At 31.4% G+C, this 20,973-nt stretch overlaps 1 protein-coding gene across 1 annotated transcript; it reads left to right on the top strand.

Annotated features, from left to right (window-relative positions):
- The first annotated feature begins 1 nt into the window (after position 1).
- LOC134716567 (sugar phosphate exchanger 3-like) lies at positions 2-19,455 on the top strand. Its single transcript, XM_063579582.1, has 16 exons — positions 2-239; positions 1,767-1,881; positions 2,637-2,729; positions 3,098-3,129; positions 3,716-3,767; positions 4,641-4,786; positions 5,500-5,596; positions 5,829-5,913; positions 6,752-6,823; positions 7,180-7,325; positions 7,753-7,894; positions 10,149-10,250; positions 10,665-10,769; positions 11,655-11,749; positions 16,660-16,725; positions 17,381-19,455. The coding sequence occupies exons 1-16, from the start codon at positions 175-177 to the stop codon at positions 17,519-17,521; spliced, it is 1,554 nt and encodes a 517-aa protein (XP_063435652.1). The 5' UTR covers positions 2-174; the 3' UTR covers positions 17,522-19,455.
- Positions 19,456-20,973: the final 1,518 nt, after the last annotated feature.

The raw sequence follows: 20,973 nt of genomic DNA, 5'->3' as shown, positions 1-20,973 counted from the left end.
AGCTCTTAAAAGTCTTGAAACGGGATCTAAGTTGACATTGACTATATTTTGTCCCATGATCTCAGAGATGTGTCAACTATAACATTTACTGTTTATCGTTTTAAAAAGCTTAATTTGATGATGATGTTTTGAACATTAATTAATGAAATGATTGAAAATTAAGAAAAACTCAAGATGAAGAGTGAAACCTCTCAATTTACAACACACCATGTGGTTGTTTTTTTGTTGACATTTTTTAGGTAATATTTATTTATTCATACATCATATTACATGTACAACCTGTTAATGTTTTTCATCATAAACTTAGACAAGGGATTGTGTACTGTGACTTGATTAAATCCTGAAAAATGACTGTTAACTTCATCTGGAGACACACAAAAGATATCAGCTTCAAACTAAGAGGGACGTAAATTTTTAAGCATAAATGGTTTTGACGATTTATCAATGTTTATGGTAAAAAAAATTGCCAAATGAAGTTAATGGTAATTTTTGGTGTATGACAATAAAATGTACACTTTCTATTAGACACTTATATAAGTTATAAAATCAACAGATTTTAAAGTTATGAAACAAGTGACCGTTGAAAAATAATGTTTATCCAATTCTTAAACCAATGCATTTATATATACAACAGCGCGGGTGGATTTTGCTTTTTCTACCGTCCCAATCCAACTATAATCTCTTTTTTTGTAAAAATATTGATTACAAATGCTTATCTGCTTTTGTCAATTGATTGTACTAGTAAGTCTATTGATTAAACAAAAGAAATTTCATGCCCACTCCCATGGGTGGGCAGAGTGGACAAGCTAAAAATGTTGGCATGATGATTATGTTTTGAAGCCAAAATTTACAGATTGTCAACTTACAGTAAACAATATAAAAAAAGAAGCATGGACATTGAGCTTGTTTATATCATGTAGATTGTACAATCAGATAATAGTTTATTTCAATGACAGATCCATGCATACATTTGTATTGCAATCATCGGGTTTTTACAAGAAGGGTCACTCTTAGGTCACTTGCATACAGAAAATGTTTCGGTGAATAGCTTCCTGGAAGCATGCAAGCAATTAAAAAATAGTAAACTTCTTCTAGGTGTGGACAAATTAAAGAATTTTCTTTTAAAAAAGGTATATTTTACATAAGTTTTATAATGAAAACTATTCATCTAATTATAAAAAAGATGCATATTTTTTCTTTAATTGGAGGTTTCATATAACTATGACAAATCATGATATTTTTGTCCAAAAATAATGATATCGATTACTATTTGAGACATCTGGCGATCTACGACGATGATATTTTAACCAATTTAATGCTAATGGATGCTGAAAATGAGAGTTTGATATTTGTTAATACTTGGCATTCCAACCTCTTTCAAGTGTTATTTTCAGAGTCACTAATTTTATAAACATAATCAATAACAGCCCTTTACATGTACATACATTTGAATATATATACATGTATAGGGCTGCAATTTGTCACAATCTTGTTATACACAGTGTTCATTAGTTAGTTTGCCCATTTTATGGTAAAAAGGTAGTTTTTTAATGTCTGTACAAAGATATCTTGCATGTGTCTATCATGTGGTCTTTTAATTTGTCAAAATCTGTAAGTCTGATTGACAAGCAGTCACATGAGAAAATTACAAATGTAGTCTACAAAAACCTTCTTATTTTAAAACCAGTCCTTCTTAAAAACTGTTTGTTTCTAACTCACATTAAATTATAACTTAGGTAACAATTTCATCATTTATATTTTGTTAGTTATGCCTTTTTCCATGCAACAAGAAAGACCTTCAGCAATGTCAAAACTACAATTTCAGAAGAGTGGACACCGTCATTCCATAATTCTACTGTTAACAAGACTCAACCAGACAAGGTAATATATGTTTAACTTTAAGACATTTAATAGATAGACCAGAGATTTTATAAGCATCTATAATGGTAAGAGTAATATGGAAATGCACATTTTCTTTTTATTTTATTATACATGTGTGACGTCAACCAAAAAAATTAGGAACCCATGTAAATTCTAACTATTTCAACTTTTAATCATATTCACAAACTGATTTGAAGGATGCTACTGCATTTGAATCCACAAGTGATAACAAGATAGACAATGTTGATGGAACGACTTTCTGTACCTAATGTAAACAAGATGGTGGTGATGATAACACTACATTTTCACTTTGCTTTTGCATGTTTTGTCGTTGATATGAATTGAATAAAATAAACACAAAACATTCATCCAAAATTTTGTGGTTTATTTTTATCAAAAAGTTTATTTCATGTTTTACATCTGTTTTTTTCAAAAAAGTATATTCATGCACCAGGCCAATTCAATCATTCAAATATACAATTTTCATGTAATGAAGGTTACATGTGTGAAAACTCAGTTTCTTAAACCAAGTTTAAGGGAATTGTCAATAAACTGGTCCATGTCACTCACAACCATATAAAATTCATAGGACTTTTTTTGCTTGATGGTGACTAGGTCCAGTTTATACACCAATAAATTCCTTAAGATAGGAGTTCAATACTTTATCAACTGTACTTGTTACTAAATTTGATCAGTTTAAGAATCAGACTGTAACCAACAAAAAAATATTAATACATATATTATTTTTTTAACAGATATGGAATTCTCACGCAATGTTTGACAATCCAAAAGATGCTGAACCATTTCTTGGAATGTTAGATGGGGCTTTTCTTATATCTTATGCTGTGGTATGCTTTAATTTAACTGAATTTGATAATTTGATTAATAAGTTATTATTTCTGTCAGAGAGTTACTTTACCTTTAAGATCAACTGACATAATTTAGGGAAAGAACTTCAAGTTAAAACATTGAATAACATGATCATTATGATAATGAAAAGAAATTGTGGAAATCTACATTTTTTTAATATATTTCCGTCAATAAGATTTTTATATCTTCATTCGTAAAATTTAAGTTTTTTGTTGTTGATAGATTTATATGTATTTATATTTTAACAATTTATTGTAGTACTTATCCAAAAATATTACCTTATTAAATGTGAAGTTAATCTTATTGAAAGGAACAGTTTTATTAGAAAAAACAATTTTATTTGCAGGGACTCTATATCAGTGGGATTATTGGTGACAGGTAAGACATTAAAGAGAGATAACTCCAATTAAAGTTTTTGTATTCAATGTATTCTGTTTACACCTCTATAAATCTATAAATATAAAAAACAAAAGTATACATTTGGTAATAAGAATCTGAAATTAGAGGAAGACCGACGGTATTTTGATTAATGATGTATGCAGAATCAACATTTGTATGGTATGACAGTAGAGTTTCTAAGCAATAATGCTGGTTTTCTGTATTTTATGATTTGAGAGCTCTCTTACTAACGACAACCACTGAAAATTAGAAATACAGACTCCATATGTCTATTCAAACAAGTCATGTCTGTAAAATAAAAGAAATGTTAAAGAAAATGCATTGACACATGAAGTTTAATCATTTACAAAAATACTCATCAAACACACAAGGTTTATGAGTTTGTACGACACGTTCATTTAGTCAACAAAAGACTCATCAGTGAAGATTGAATTAAAAAAAAAGAGAATAGAATGATAAAAAGATGAAGAGCATTGAGGACCCAAAGTTCTGAAAGATTTTACCAAATGCAGCCATGGTGATCAATTCCTAGGGTAGTATTCAAATTGATTTATTTGTATTTTAGATTGAATATGAGATTAGTTCTGTCTTTTGGGATGGTGTCATCAGGATTGAGTGTAAGTTATTCATAAATACATACGATTTAAGATGTTACAAAGATAAGAATTAAAATGTGAACAAAATTCAAATTTAACACATGAAAGATAATAAATTTATGGTCAAAAGAAAAGTATATGAAAATACAGAGATATAGATTGATTGCCAATGTCATTATGATACAATGTTGTACCTACCAAAGAATAAAAGAATAATGATGTTTACAACCACAGTTCATTGTACTGCTTTGAGAAAAGATAAGAAAAGATGTTGTCTGCCATCTTGATATTTTTGTTGTAACAGACTCCTATGCAGTTTTTTTTGTCACAATAGCTTTGTATTTTATATATCGGTCAAAAAAATATTGGAACATATAGTATCAAAGTTATGAACGCCAAAAATTTAATTCTTGTAACCCTATAATGCTTATTTGCTACATTAGTTAGAAATAAATATTTAAAGTACTGTGATATTTACTTATAAAGGAGATTGTGTGCACTTTCTAATGCTATGAATGCTTTTATTATGTTCATGTGTTTTGTTTTTTTCTGGATATTTATATATTTAGCTTTTTCTTAGAGTGAATTGCATATAGGTTATTACAATAAATATGTTTTCTGTACAGTGACCTATAGTTCTTAATTTTTGTGTCATTTTAGTTACTTGTAGAGAGTTGTCTCATTGGCAATCATACCACATCTTTTTTGATATTATATAAAATTGAGAATGGAAATGGGAGAGATTTCAAAGGGAACCCCACCCAAAAGTGCAGATAACAGCCGACGGCCACCAATGGTTTTTTATTCTACATATTTATGTTAAGACAGTGTCAAGAGTGATTTGTTTACTACACTAGGTGTGATAATTATGTTTATGTGTTTTATTTTTCCTAGGTATTTATATTTGGGACTCTGTTTGAGTGGATTGGTTACTACAATAAATATGTATATGTAGTAGTGTGGATATTAAATGGACTCCTCCAGTCAACAGGGTGGCCTACTGTTGTAGCTGTAATGGGCAACTGGTTTGGTAGATCAAGGTAAGATTCAATGAGATTTATAATTAGACTAAGTTAAAAACATAATGATAACATTGAGAATTGAAATGGGGAATGTGTCTAAGAGACATGTGTCAAAGAGACAACAGCCTGACCAAAGAGCAGAAAACAGCATAAGGCCACCAATAGGTCTTCAACACAGTGAAATTCGGCAGCCAGAGGCAGGCTTTAGCTGTCCACTGACAAAAATATGTACTAGTTCAGTGAAAATGGATGTCATTCTAAACTCCTAAACCAAAAACTTACTTGTACACACATATCATAAGTTGTGCACCTGCTATTACAAAAAGACTAAACAATCTGATGGCAGCAACATCTATAGTTTTCAACCAAGATCCTTGAGGCTGTATAAAAAAGTTTGTACACATATTGAAGTTTAACATCTCCCATTGTCATGATTGTGGAGGTGTTTAAGGTTTTTTTCCTCTTTATTTCTTTTGTCTCCATTGATAGTGGAATAAAAGAAAATTATATGTTAATCCTTCAATTATTTTTTCCTCAGAAAGTTTGATGCAATGTGTTTGCCATAATCTTAGTAAAAACTGTACCATGACCAGAGTTTGTATCTTGCATACCAGCACTTGGCAACTAAATCTGAAGATTTGCTCTAAAATCTTATATAATGTCAATCTGAAACATAATCTTCCATTCTAACAGGAATCAAAACTATGATGCCTATGTTTTTGTACTTTCAGTCGAGGTTTTGTGCTAGGGTTATGGAGTGCCTGTGCATCTGTTGGTAATATCATAGGAGCACTTCTAGCGTCAGCAGTACTAGATTATGGATATGATGTAAGTATATGTGCCACAATTTGTTCATTTGGTATACATGGTATAGATTTGTTTCTTGTAGCAAATTTTGTTCCAATTTCATTACATAAACATTTTGCGATAATCTTTGTGTCAGAAAATTTAAACTTCACGAAAAAGGAAAATAGAAATCTTGTTTGAAAATATGAACTTTAATGCAAATATACAATATAAAAGAAAATATTCCAAAAAATGAGAATGTTTTACATTTCAGTATGCTTTCTTATTATCATCAACAGTACTAATGGCAGGAGGAGTAGCCATATTCTTTGGTTTGGTCAGTACCCCTAAAGAACTAGGTAAGAAATAAATTTTGATCATTTAAATAATTGACATACTTTTTAATTTCATGATTTGAAACTTTTCTATCTACTGGTTACATTAAAGTTTTTGTTAGTTCTGTTCAGGGGAACCTCTTTTAGTAAAAAGTAAAAGATATTTTGGTTTCTGGACAATAACTTGAGTCAAAGTGAAAAAACGTTATGAGATTTTACAAGAAGGTTCAATACCACAAAAGGAAGGTTGGATAGATTTCGGGGGTTATGGTACCAACAGTGTTGGAATTGGAGGCGAAAAGGGCAAAAAAACCCAAGCATTTGTGAGTTTCTAGACAATAACATGTGTGTTAAAGTGTACAGATTTATCTAAAATTGTACTATAAGGTTCCATACCACAAAGGGAAGGCCGATATTGAGTTTGAGGGTGAAAGCTCCAAGAGGGGGATTTTTTTGGGGAGGTCATATTTTTTTCTTCCAAATTTTTTTGAAATCTTAAAGAAGAAATCTTCAATTGCAAAGTATTGTGCAATACAATTTTAAACTCTAGACCACATTTATTTTGTGTCAGAAACCTATATTATGTCAAAATATAAAATTTGATCAAGATCAAAATTCAGACAGTTTCAAGCTTGAAAATAGTGTCCAAACTTGCCTCAACTGTTCAGGGTTCGACCTCTGTGGCAGTACATTTTACCAGGCTGCAATCAGGGAAGCACTTAATTGCCATTCCAATTTAAAGATTTGCATTGCACAATTGAAATTACATACATGAGAGGGCTCTCTCTGTCTCAACTGTTGTGAACAGTTTTCAAATTTTGTATAGACCAAATAGTGGCTAATCATAACTTATTCTGTAAAGGTTTACCTGTTCCTGATGAGATGATTACAAACCAAGAAGTGACCATTGATGCTAACTCTGTCAATACTTCAGGTAAGTAGACAACTGTATAGTACTTGTTCATAAACGCCAAGGAATTTAACTTTAATGACAATTAAGTCTCTTTTACCTATTTTTAATGTTCATTTATCAAACAATATTTGTGCAGTTAAATGAATAACTACCTTATTATATACTCTGTGTTAAATCTGCTTTCATGATTTGCACATATAAATAAAATTGAAAATGGAAATGGGGAATGTGTCAAAGAGACAACAACCCGACCAAATAAAAAAACAACAGCAGAGACTCGTGGGCCAATTTGTAAAAAATTTAAGATGAGAAAACCCTTTGCACTATAATAGTTTAATTTAACCAGTATTTATTTGAATTGTGTGTTCTATTTTTAGAAAATATAGAATCTATAGAAAGTGACAGTGATGATACTGAAAGTGGTCGTCTGCTCAGCAGATCCTCAAGTCGAGAGACAGAAGTTGTTACAAGACCTAAAGCTCTGGGTTTTATTCAAGCTTTATTATTACCTGGAGTTATATTGGTAAGTTATAAGTATTTTTCATCACACATGCATTGTACTGTTTAATCTGACATCTGGTGTTTTTAAACAGTAGTTATATCTAGCTATAGGTTAGATGATAATTAAACAATGACCTGCTGCTTGTGAAGAGCTCCTACCAATTTTCTTTCTAAATGGTATTTCAAACAAGATTACTTTAAATTGATGTTTTTAATATAAAGGTTGGGAATGACAAACAATTAACAAATACTTTTAGACCATATTGGGACAGACAGAGTTTGGGGAATCTGCTCAATTTATGTCATCAAATATGCTTCAAAAAGGAGGAAGTACCATACTTTATTTGTAATGAGATGGAAAGATTTTATAGTGAATGTTCTGTATATATATTGGGTGAGCTACCACTATACATGCTCATTTTGAGCTTAAAAAATCTTTTTTTTTTCAGTATGCCTTATCATATGCCTGTCTGAAATTTGTGAATTATTCCTTCTTCTTTTGGCTGCCATTTTATTTACATGGAGCCTTTGGTTGGAAGGAGACAGTAGCAGATGACATATCTATATGGTATGATGTTGGTGGAATTATAGGTATGTATCAGATTGATACAATTTTTGACTTCATTACAATTTTTCATCACAAGATCTCTTAAAATATTTAAGTAAGTACAATGTATTATTATACTTAAGGGGGCTCCTGGGTATAAATGATTTTTTTTTTCTAATATAGAATTTCGCTATATTTTTTCATAAATGAACTTTATCATATACTTAAAAAGAAAAATGAAATAAAAAAAAGGGGTCACAGTTCATTTAAGCTAAAATCTGCCTCTGGAAAAAGCATACATTTTTGTAAGTGTCCTTTTTTTCTGTTGAACTAATAGGAGAAAAAGAGGAAATATCGAAATAAAAAAATAACCTAATATAAGAAATCGCCTAAATTTTACAATAATTTAGTTTATAAACAGCTTATTTGAAAACAATACTAAAAAATATGGTAAACGGAAAAAAAGTCACAGGATAAAAAGTCACAATATCCCTAGGAAAAAAAGTCACAGGAAAAAAAGTCACAAGAAAAAAAGTCACAGGAAAAAAAGTCACAATTTCTTTAAGTCTACTTATGTGTCCGAAATAATGTTGGAATGCATGTGAAAAGGTCATTATGTACATGGCAATAAATAATTAAACTGGAGTTTTTGAATGCATTGAAAAAAAGTCATAATATATTTGTATCAGATTTAATACCTATTTTAGTTACGTCAGTGGTTAATTTTTAAAAACTATAAAGGAATTATATATATACTAATAAAAGTGTATTGGAATAAATAATGCTCTTTTTTTCAAAATTGACTTTTTAACAAACAGGGAAAACTGGTTGTGTCTTTTTATTTAATATTGAGCATAAGTTGTATTTCATTGATATGGCTTCCTACGAAGACAGAAAATGGAAGGTCTACAAAGGGGGGAGGTGCCATAAGAAGCCACACATCAATATCAACAGTCCCTAGATATATATGTATACAAATACTAAGCTATTATTAATGACAATGAGTTGTTTGTTTAACACTAAATTCAGGAATACTTATCTTTATAAAAGTAAAAAAAACATGTGGTCAAGTTATATACTGAACTTCTAACTTGTATTCAAATTGAATGAAATTGTTGCTGTTAAACTCACATCTCTAAGAGATATAAAACAAAAATAATTACAACAAATCCTTAAAAACATGTATCAATCTAGTACACCATCATGTACATGTTCCATTTAAATGATTTGCAATTTATATCTAAATTTCCAAAGCTAGTCGTATAAAATGAATTAAAAAATGTCTATTTCCAAACAAATATCTATTGGGAATGTTTCCCAATATATTCATATATATGTGCGGCCTTATGACCATTTCCATAAAAAAAATACAAATTGGGAATGTTTCTCCTGTTAATACATGCATGTGCAGATCCTATGACTATTTCATGCAAAAAATATATATATATTGTGACTTTTTTTCCTGTGACTTTTTTTCCTGTGACCTTTTTTCCTGTGACTTTTTTTCCGTGACTTTTTTCCGTGACTTTTTTTCCTGTGACTTTTTTTCCTACATTCAAAAATATAGGTCACCGATGAGTTAAAAAAGATATTTCAAATTTAAGGCCAAAAAATGGCATTTTCGCACCAAAGGGAGATAATTTGGAGCTTTTTCAAGTTTTAAAGTCATCTGGGGCCAAACGAAATCATTTTTGTGGGTTGTTTTTTGTACCATATCATAAAGTAACAACTAATAGTGTAATAAATAAAAATTGTAATGAAAAGGTAAAGGTTTAATTTTTTGCTAAAATTTTTGTACCCAGGAGCCTCCTTAAGACTTTTAATAGGTATGATTGGCAGTCAGTCATATTTTGTATATATTTTCATATAAAAGAATTAGCGAACAAAAACAGCAACTCAATTGTAAAAAACCCACTGATGACATAAGATTGACATCAGCAAGCATTGTCTTGTGTCCTGTCTATTACTGAAAAAACATTAAATATTTTCCCCATGATGATAATAATTTTCTATGACAGGTATTAAGAAAAAAGCAGCAATTTAACAAATTCATCTCTGCCTGAAATTTATCAGCAGCTCTGATGTCCAGTTCCAAGGTGATTTTTAATGAGAAAAGATCTTTATGAGTCGGCTCTTCTTGTGTAGCTCTGACCTTGTTTGGTCAGAATCCCCTCAAGTTTTAGTTTTCATATTTGCATGACCTTATTAGTTTATCACATAAAATATTAATTACAATTTTGTCCAATTCCTTTCGTATGAACAGCATGTTTCACATCTGTGTATATTTTTTTATTACAGGTGGCACAATAGCAGGTTTTATATCTGATAGATTTAGAAAAAGATCCCTAATAGTAATACCAATGTTAGTTCTAGCAATACCAGCATTATTTATCTATAGTCGTAAGTGTATTTAAGTTATTGTGTCAAATCTTCAAAATTAAATTATCTTTATAGTTTACTTTAAATATAAAAAAAATCATACTGATCTGTCTCACTTACATTGTTATCTTTATTACCTAACAGCTGGATAGTATTATACAATAACCAAACACAGGTGCAGATCCAGGATTTGTGAAAGGGGGTTGTAATTAGTGATAATTAAATGAATAGCATTGGGCAGGCAAAGGCAAACATTTTTATTGTACGATTTTATCATGAAAAAAAGATTATCTTTTGGCCCTCAAGGCCCTCATTTTCCAACACTGATAAGAATTTCTTATTTAGAAATTAACTTTTGATACCAATACTTTCATACTTTATTTTGATTATAAGATGATAGACAACTCACAATCATTTGTATATATTTATTTACAGATTCACCAAATAACAAAACAATAAATGGTGTATTAATGGCAGTAGCAGGGTTCTTTGTTGGAGGAGTAGCTAATCTCATTAGTGCAGCTATTTCTGCAGATTTAGGTAACTATATGATTATTGCTTAAATGGTTGGTTGTTTGTTTTTTGTTTGTTCATTTGAATTTCAAGAGAGTGTTTAAAAATTTGTAAATAAAATTAAAACTATAACTGTACATGTTGAACTTACACATTCATTCATTCATATCTTTATTTCCTCTATTAAGAGATTCAATGAACAATCATATATGTAAACAGATCAAATTACAAAAGTTGTCAAAACATGATAATAACACAATATAATATTACAATATGTACAATAACAAAATAAAGTTCAGTGCTTTTTTATATAACTGAAGAAAATTTTGACAAAAATTGCTCTCACTAACGACGGTTCATGCACTGGCACATTAAAGAATTTTTGTTCTCCTTAATCTACTATATGCAGCGACACAGTGTGCAACGTGCACATGACAAAGATCATGAAAACTGTCGGTGTCTATATTGTTTGTTGTTATGTGCTTCCCCAAGAGAATGCAATATAACTCTTCATCGTCGTATGAATAAAGTTCCACAAATAAATGCAATGGAATGTTGTTTAACAACTCCAAGCTACATTAGATAGGTGGGGTAATCTATGTCCTTTTGACACATTTTGTTATATTCTTAATGCTTTAACATCCTTACCTTTATGTACATGAGCATTTAAAATATCCATGATTCTATTGATCCTGAAAGAATAACTGAAGTTTGTTTTTTAAATTTAATTCTGTTTATATGCATGTTGGTGTCGAAGACCGTACTTCAACATATAATGGTTTACTTTTACAAATTGTAAATCGGATAGAGAGTTGTCTCATTGACACTCATATCACATCTTCTTCATCTTCTTGTATCTATATGTTGTTAATTTTGTTCATCTGTACTGCAATATTTATATCTTACACACAGGTCGCCAAGGCCCTGTACAAGGTAATACTGAAGCCTTAGCAACAGTTACTGGTATTGTTGATGGAACAGGCAGTGCTGGTGCAGCCATTGGCCAGGTAACTGTTACAACTACCATTTCCATAAGAATTTAATTATTTTTCAGTGAACTTAAAAGGGATTTCAAGTAACTCAATTTGGGAACAACAGAATAGAACTGTAACATTTATTGCTTTTAAAAATCATGCTTTTAAAAGGTATTACTGGTAGATACAAAAAGTATAAAATATTTAATAATCGTTTGTTAAACTGTTTGAAATAAAGCTTTTAGTTTTAAATTGCTTATTCTAGACATATTTTTAGCTCACCTGGCCCAAAGGGCCAAGTGAGCTTTTCTCATCACTTGGCGTCCGTCGTCCGTCGTCCGTCGTCCGGCGTTAGCTTTTACAAAAATCTTCTCCTCTGAAACTACTGGGCCAAATCAAACCAAACTTGGCCACAATCATCATTGGGGTATCTAGTTTAAAAAATGTGTGGCGTGACCCGGTCATCCAACCAAGATGGCCGCCACAGCTAAAAATAGAACATAGGGGTAAAATGCAGTTTTTGGCTTATAACTCAAAAACCAAAGCATTTAGAGGAAATCTGACATGGGGTAAAAATGTTTATCAGGTCAAGATCTATCTGCCCTGAAATTTTCAGATGAATCGGTTAACCTGTTGTTGGGTTGCTGCCCCTGAATTGGTAATTTTGAGGAAATTTTGCTGTTTTTGGTTATTATCTTGAATATTATTATAGATAGAGATAAACTGTAAACAGTAATAATGTTCAGCAAAGTTAGATTTACAAATAAGTCAACATGACCGAAATGGTCAGTTGACCCCTTTAGGAGTTATTGCCCTTTATAGTCAATTTTTAACCATTTTTTATAAATCTAAGTAATCTTTTACAAAAATCTTCTCCTCTGAAACTACTGAGCCAAATTAATCCAAACTTGGCCACAATCATCTTTGGGGTATCTAGTTTAAAAAATGTGTGGCGTGACCCGGTCAACCAACCAAGATGGCCGCCACGGCTAAAAATAAAACATAGGGGTAAAATGCAGTTTTTGGCTTGTAACTCAAAAACCAAAGCATTTTGAGGAAATCTGACATGGGATAAAAATGTTTATCAGGTCAAGATCTATCTGCTCTAAAATTTTCAGATGAATCGGTCAATAGGTTGTTGGGTTGCTGCCCCTGAATTGGTAATTTTGAGGAAATTTTGCTGTTTTTGGTTATTATCTTGAATATTATTATAGATAGAGATAAACTGTAAACAGCAATAATGTTCAGCAAAGTAAGATCTACAAATAAGTCAACATGACCAAAATGGTCAGTTGACCCGTTTAGGAGTTATTGCCCTTTATAGTCAATTTTTAACCATTTTTCGTAAATTAAAGTAATCTTTTACAAAAATCTTCTCCTCTGAAACTACTTGGCCAAATTAATCCAAACTTGGCCACAATCATCTTTGGGGTATCTAGTTTAAAAAATGTGTGGCGTGACCTGGTCAACCAACCAAGATGGCCGCCACCGCTAAAAATAGAACATAGGGGTAAAATGCAGTTTTTGGCTTATAACTCAAAAACCAAAGCATTTTGAGGAAATCTGACATAAAATGTTTATCAGGTCAAGAACTATCTGCCCTGAAATTTTCAGATGAATCGGTCAATCGGTTGTTGGGTTGCTGCCCCTGAATTGGTAATTTTGAGGAAATTTTGCTGTTTTTAGCTCACCTGGCCCGAAGGGCCAAGTGAGCTTTTCCCATCACTTTGCGTCCGGCGTCCGTCGTCGTCCGTCGTCCGTCGTCTGTCGTCCGTCGTCCGTCGTCGTTGTTAACTTTTACAAAAATCTTCTCCTCTGAAACTACTGGGCCAAATTAAACCAAACTTGGCCACTATCATTATTGGGGTATCTAGTTTAAAAAATGTGTCCGGTGACCCGGCCAACTAACCAAGATGGCCGCCATGGCTAAAAATAGAACATAGGGGTAAAATGCAGTTTTTGGCTTATAACTCAAAAACCAAAGCATTTAGAGGAAATCTGACATGGGGTAAAAATGTTTATCAGGGCAAGATCTATCTGCCCTGAAATTTTCAGATGAATCGGTCAACCCGTTGTTGGGTTGCTGCCCCTGAATTTGTAATTTTGTGGAAATTTTGCAGTTTTTGGTTATTATCTTGAATATTATTATAGATAGAGATAAACTGTAAACAGCAATAATGTTCAGCAAAGTAAGATCTACAAATAAGTCAACATGACCAAAATGGTCAGTTGACCCGTTTAGGAGTTATTGCCCTTTATAGTCAATTTTTAACCATTTTTCGTAAATTAAAGTAATCTTTTACAAAAATCTTCTCCTCTGAAACTACTTGGCCAAATTAATCCAAACTTGGCCACAATCATCATTGGGGTATCTAGTTTAAAAAATGTGTGGCGTGACCCAGTCAACCAACCAAGATGGCAGCCACGGCTAAAAATAGAACATAGGGGTAAACTGCAGTTTTTGGCTTATAACTCAAAAACCAAAGCATTTAGAGGAAATCTGACATGGGGTAAAAATGTTTATCAGGTCAAAATCTATCTGCCCTGAAATTTTCAGATGAATCGGTCGACCCGTTGTTGGGTTGCTGCCCCTGAATTGGTAATTTTGTGGAAATTTTGCAGTTTTTGGTTATTATCTTGAATATTATTATAGATAGAGATAAACTGTAAACAGCAATAATGTTTAGTAAAGTAGGATTTACAAATAAGTCAACATGACCGAAATGGTCAGTTGACCCGTTTAGGAGTTATTGCCCTTTATAGTCAATTTTTAACCATTTTTCGTAAATCTTAGTTATCTTTTACAAAAATCTTCTCCTCTGAAACTACTGGGCCAAATTGAACCAAACTTGGCCACAATCATCATTGGGGTATCTAGTTTAATAAATGTGTGGCGTGACCCTGTCAACCAACCAAGATGGCCGCCACGGCAAAAAATAGAACATAGGGGTAAAATGCAGTTTTTGGCTTATAACTCAAAAACCAAAGCATTTAGAGGAAATCTGACAGGGTAAAAATGTTTATCAGGTCAAGATCTATCTGCCCTGAAATTTTCAGATGAATTGGTCAACCCGTTGTTGGTTTGCTGCCCCTGAATTGGTAATTTTGTGGAAATTTTGCAGTTTTTGGTTATTATCTTGAATATTATTATAGATAGAGATAAACTGTAAACAGCAATAATGTTTAGTAAAGTAGGATTTACAAATAAGTCAACATGACCGAAATGGTCAGTTGACCCGTTTAGGAGTTATTGCCCTTTATAGTCAATTTTTAACCATTTTTCGTAAATCTTAGTTATCTTTTACAAAAATCTTCTCCTCTGAAACTACTGGGCCAAATTAATCCAGACTTGGCAATCATCATCTTTGGGGTATCTTGTTTTAAAAATGTGTCCGGTGACCCGACTTTCAAATCAAGATGGCCGCCACAGCTAAAAATAGAACATAGGGGTAAAATGCAGTTTTTGGCTTATAACTCAAAAACCAAAGCATTTAGAGCAAATCCAACACGGGGTAAAATTATTACTCAGATCAAGATCTATCTGCCCTATAATTTTCAGATGAATCTGACAACCCATTGTTGGGTTGCTGCCCCTGAATCGGTAATTTTAAGGAAATTTTGCTGTTTTTGGTTATTATCTTAAATTTTATTATAGATAGAGATAAACTGTAAACAGCAATTATGTTCAGCAAAGTAAGATTTACAAATAAGTCAACATGAATGAAATTGTCAATTGACCCCCTAAGGAGTTATTGTCCTTTATAGTCAATTTTTAACAATTTTCATAAAATTTGTAAATTTTTATTAACATTTTCCACTGAAACTACTGGGCCAAGTTCATTATAGATAGAGATAAATGTAAGCAGCAAGACTAGTAAAGTAAAATTTACAAACACATCACCATCACCAAAACACAATTTTGTCATGAATCCATCTGCTTCCTTTGTTTAATATTCACATAGACCAAGGTGAGCGACACAGGCTCTTTGGAGCCTCTAGTTGGTTATTATCTTGAATATCATTATAGATAGAGATAAATTGTAAACAGCAATAATGTTCAGCAAAGTAAGATCTACAAATAAGTCAACATGACCAAAATGGTCAGTTGACCCCTTTAGGAGTTATTGCCCTTTATAGTCAATCTTTAACCATTTTTCATAAATCTAAGTAATCTTTTACAAAATCTCCACTGAAACTACTAGGCCACAATCATCTTTGGGGTATCTAGTTTGAAAAATGTGTCCGATGACCTGGCCATTCAACCAAGATGGCTGCCACGGCTAAAAATAGAACATAGGGGTAAAATGCAGTTTTTTGCTTATAACTATGAAATCAAAGCATCTAGATCAAATCTGACAAGAAGTTAAATTGTTAATCAAGTCAATATCTATCTGCCCTGAATTTTTCAGATAAATTGGACAACTGGTTGTTGGGTTGCTGTCCTCCAATTGGTAATTTTTAAAGAAATTTTGCCGTTTTTGGTTATCTTGAATACTATTATAGATAGCGATAAACTGTAAACAGCAATAATGTTCAGCAAAGTAAGATCTACAAATAAGTCAACATGACCTAAATGGTCAATTGACCCCTTAAGGAGTTATTGCCCTTTATAGTCAATTTTTAACAATTTTCATTAATTTGGTAAATTTATGTAAATTTTTACCAAATATAGTTCTCTGTTACTAATGGGCAAAGTTCATGATAGATATAATTGTAAGAAGCAAAATCGTTCAGTAAAGTAAGAACTTCAAACACATCACCATCACCAAAATACAATTTTGTCATGAATCCATTTGTGTCCTTTGTTTAATATGCACATAGACCAAGGTGAGCGACACAGGCTCTTTAGAGCCTCTAGTTTTTCTTATTCTTTTTAATATTTTAACACTGTTGCATTATGATTATAATTATAACACCAACTTAAAGTGTGATTTTCATTTTAGGTACTGGTACCTATTATTCAGCAGAAGTTTGGTTGGAAGTCAGTTTTTGTTGTATTTATGATAATGGTAAGTGTAGTATTGTTCATTATTTTCTGAACTATATTGATGTCAACCGTCTGCAATATGGTTAAAGTAGGTTATCACTCCTTGTCCTAAAACTATCATATTTATAAAATTATGAATTTATGCAATTAGACATCATGATTCCCAAGTTAACTGATCCTGGAGAACAGATATTTCCCTTGTAAAATCACAACAATACTGTAAATTCAGAAATTATTGCGAGGTTTTTATTATTGCAAAGAATGCGACTGAGTTGTAAATGCAATAATTAAAACTTGCATTTTGTAATATTTTAACTGAATTAAGCATGACTTTTCTCAAAATCATAAAAATTAAAACCGCATTCAAGTGTAAAATGATAAAATCGCCATTATTTCTGAATTTACAGTAGGTGTTATCAGGACAATGTAAAAAAAAGATGCATCAACACTTTGCCAGAACTCAATAAAAAAAATGAAGTGTTCCTTGCATATTCTACTTAATTCACATTAAACAAAAAAATTACTAACTTTATGATTTAAGAATTGAAAAATATTCAAGGAGTGACCAAAATGCACATTAATAAATATATTTAGCTCATAAGTAAATTAAATTATTAAATATTCTTGAATAAATTATTCTATAAACTTTAGTGAATATTTTTTTTCTTCTTTTACAGATTGCGTTGACAATAGTTTGTATATTGCCTATGTTCATCAACGAATGTAAAGGTGCCATAGCTAATTATTCCTTCTCATGGTACAGTGGTTTAACCAAGAAAAGAACAGTCCTTGTGGAAGATGAGTTTGATGAAACTTAACATAGCTTGAAAATTAAGGGGGTTGACCATTGGTTAAAACAACTCTTATAAATCACAGGAAAATGTGTGTCAACTGTTTCATAAATACATTCCAAGCTTCTAAATAAAACAGAATTTTATATTCTATTTTACTTGGATGATGTAATTGATTTTTCCACATTCAAAAAGAGATTCTCCCGTAACCTTGTTATGTCCCATTAAGTAATCTGTCGTTTCAAATAATACTGGGTGCTAGTCATTTTATTCTTACTGTTGATATTATATACATAAATGTTCCTTTGAATGTCAATGTGTATTGTTGTTTGACACTGCATAATATTTGTATTTTGTGACAACATGTCAGTATGTACTGTGATATTGATAAGATTTGATGTAGAGTAGATATTCATTTCTGATTCTTTATATTGTAAGGTTGCTATATTATTTATATTTCTCTTCATCTTACAATTTTAGCACTTTTCATATTCCTGTTGCTCATCAGCTATCATCACCACAAGAGTGTTTAAAAAATGATATTTATGATGTGTGCATGAAATGCATCTGAAAGTAGTGAAAAGTTTTTGTTTAAGTGAATGGATCACCAAACAGTATTTTTATATAAAAATAATTTGTAAAGGCTGATAGAATTAGGATTCAAAGTGATTAAAATAACAGTCCTATAATTTATTTGTTGTTGTAAAACATTGTTTATAAATGATGATTGTTAACATCTAAAGCTAGAAACTGAATGGTTATGGTCTTGCCTGCAATGAAGGTTCGTCTGGTCTATCATTTTAATGGATCACAAGTCAATGTTAAGTTTTCATTGTTATGCTATGTCAACTATATTTACTGAATAAAGATTTCATGGTGATCATGTCTGTCTGGCATGGTTCATTTAAGATTTACCTCATTAAAATAACTCATTGGTCAACATTAAATTTCAGTAGTTAGGTATTACATGTATAAGCAATAGGTTAACAATATTTGGTTTATAGTGTGATTGTAAGGTGTGCATGTCTGTCTGGCTGTGTTCCCTTGGCTTTGATTTCACATACATTGTATATGGATCAATAATGTTAAATGTATGTGATACTTCTAGTAATCCTTTTATTTTGTTATTGGATTTCAACATAAGTTAATTTTGTTGATAAGTATCACAGGTGCTATAATTCAGTACTCTTGTTCTTTTAATTCAGTGTTTCCTTTTTGAAAAAAAACTATTTTGTCATAATTATTAACAATAAGAGCTCCCATCTTCAAAAGGGTGGCAACAGATGTGAAAATACGTCATTTTGAAGTTGTATTTGTACTTTGACCTGGTCTTCCAAGTGTAGGATAGTATAATAGTATTTTTACACAAGTAAGATAAAGTTAGCTTAGATGATGAAAACATTTTTCTTTGTTGTATTACTATGATACTGCCAATTATACATTGTACATATATGAACAGGGATCACTACAGAGGAAATTTTCAAGGGGTGGTGCTAATATCTTAATTGTTGTACATATTTTATACTTGTAATTTTGTATAAATAAAATTATAGTGACTCAAAATTAAATTGATTAAGAATAAACACAATTTTTAATTTTTCTTGCATATACATGTACCAGTAATCAAATAATTTATAATGGTGCTGAGAAAATCAAGATTTATGCTGAAAATTCATAGGTGTAGCCAAAAAATAAGGGGATGAGATTCATAATGAGACACACCATCCTCAGTTAGCCTGTGGTGATCCCGGATTAATGATGATATATATATTTGGTTGTATATGTTTACCAATTTGTATTTTATATCAATCAATTTGTCATGGAAGTGATAGTATTTTTCTGGTTTTGTAACTGAAGTTACTTTATATAAATGTGCATACATTTTTTTTGAAAAGATACTTTGTTATGATTGTTTATATTATATTTTTATTACTTTAAGGGAAATAAACATGTAACTTTAATTTTTTTGTTACTTTTATTGGAAATGGATTAAATAGAATCAATATATCTTGTTTTAAAGAAATATTTCTTCATTGGTAAGTTTAAAAGGAAAGCACAACCAGTTTGCAAATATCTTCAAGGTTTTAGCTCACCTGGCCCTTCCCTATTCTCATCACTTGGCATCTGTCAGCCGTCATGGTCATCATGATTTTTTTTTTACATTTTGAACTTCTAGAGAACCACTTAATGGAATGGAACCAAACATGACATGAATGTTCTGTATGAGGTGCTGACCAAGTGTTGTTACTTTGTAGCTAGTTCATCATCCACGTGGTTGCCAGTGGGGGACTTAGTTAAACATGAGACCCTATGGTAAATACATACAAATGTCTTTTTATAGAGAACCACTGAATGGAATGAAACAAAACATAGCATGAATGTTTCTTATCAGGTGCTGACCGTCACCAAATGTTGTTACTTTGTAACTGATCCATCATCCAAGACGGCAGCCAGCAGGGGACTTAGTTTAACATAGTACTTTAAAAAATACATACAAATTTCTTCTTTTAGAGAAGCACTGAATGGAATGAAGTTAATATGGCAATGTCTATTTTTTAGATGTTTTTACAAATTGTCAATTTTACCAAGTGCATACTGCAGGGGCGATAGGACCTTTATCGGGACTCCGGGATTAGGTGTTTTTAAGCTCAGGATTTCGGGATTGACTCTTTCAGGATCTGGGAATTCTTTTTTCGAATTTCAGGACCTAGGGATTTCGTGTTTTTAAGTCCGGGATTTCGGGATTTCACGTTTTTAAGCCTGGGAATTCGGGATCAGGACCCCTCATACTGCCATCTCACAGGGTTCATCTGTTCTTGACTTCATTGACATAGTTCATTGATCAAATATGAATCATTGCTAATGTCAAAAAATAATTTGGTAGAAATCCAGGTCAGTTTATCACAGTACTGGTAATTAAAATTTCAAAAACTTTAAACTCAGAGTGAATATTTGTGGATGCCACCACTTCTGACAACAGAATGCAGGATCGCTATGTCTCTTTTGCAACAAAAGTCACAGGCTGGACAAAAATGAAGTCTTTATAATGGAAGCATAATTTATTTCAAATATTTCAATAATAACACATGAATAAAACACATTTCTACTCTTAACATGTAACCATGATAGTTGATGTCTACATAAGACATCTAAATAAATATAATCCTCTTTATAAGAGTTGGAAAAATACACATTCTATAACTACATTCTATGAGGTATGAAACACAAATACAGATGAATTTACAGAAATGTCTTTTTTTGCAATTATACAAAGATGCAACAAAACAACATTGAAAACTCTGTATTTATCCATCAACTAGATGACTATAAATATATTTACAACCCAACAGATATGGCTGTTATATTTGTATGCTCAACATTATTGTCTAAGCCTTGCCAACACCAAATCATCTTGCATTCAGTATTGAACAGTGGAAAAACCAAATATTTACTCACAAAACCTTGACAATATTATATCA

This window comes from Mytilus trossulus, chromosome 1, assembly GCF_036588685.1.
Source record: "Mytilus trossulus isolate FHL-02 chromosome 1, PNRI_Mtr1.1.1.hap1, whole genome shotgun sequence".
In the NCBI taxonomy this organism is placed as follows: domain Eukaryota; kingdom Metazoa; phylum Mollusca; class Bivalvia; order Mytilida; family Mytilidae; genus Mytilus; species Mytilus trossulus.
This window is presented reverse-complemented; position numbering and strand designations above follow the sequence as displayed.

Excerpts from the sequence above, each read along its gene's own strand:
- LOC134716567 (XM_063579582.1), top strand. The coding sequence starts at position 175 with ATGAAGAGTGAAACCTCTCAATTTACAACACACCATGTGGTTGTTTTT. Across the intron at positions 240-1,766 it reads TTTTTGTTGACATTTTTTAG|TTATGCCTTTTTCCATGCAA; the intron begins GTAATATTTATT and ends ATATTTTGTTAG. Across the intron at positions 10,251-10,664 it reads AGCATTATTTATCTATAGTC|ATTCACCAAATAACAAAACA; the intron begins GTAAGTGTATTT and ends ATTTATTTACAG.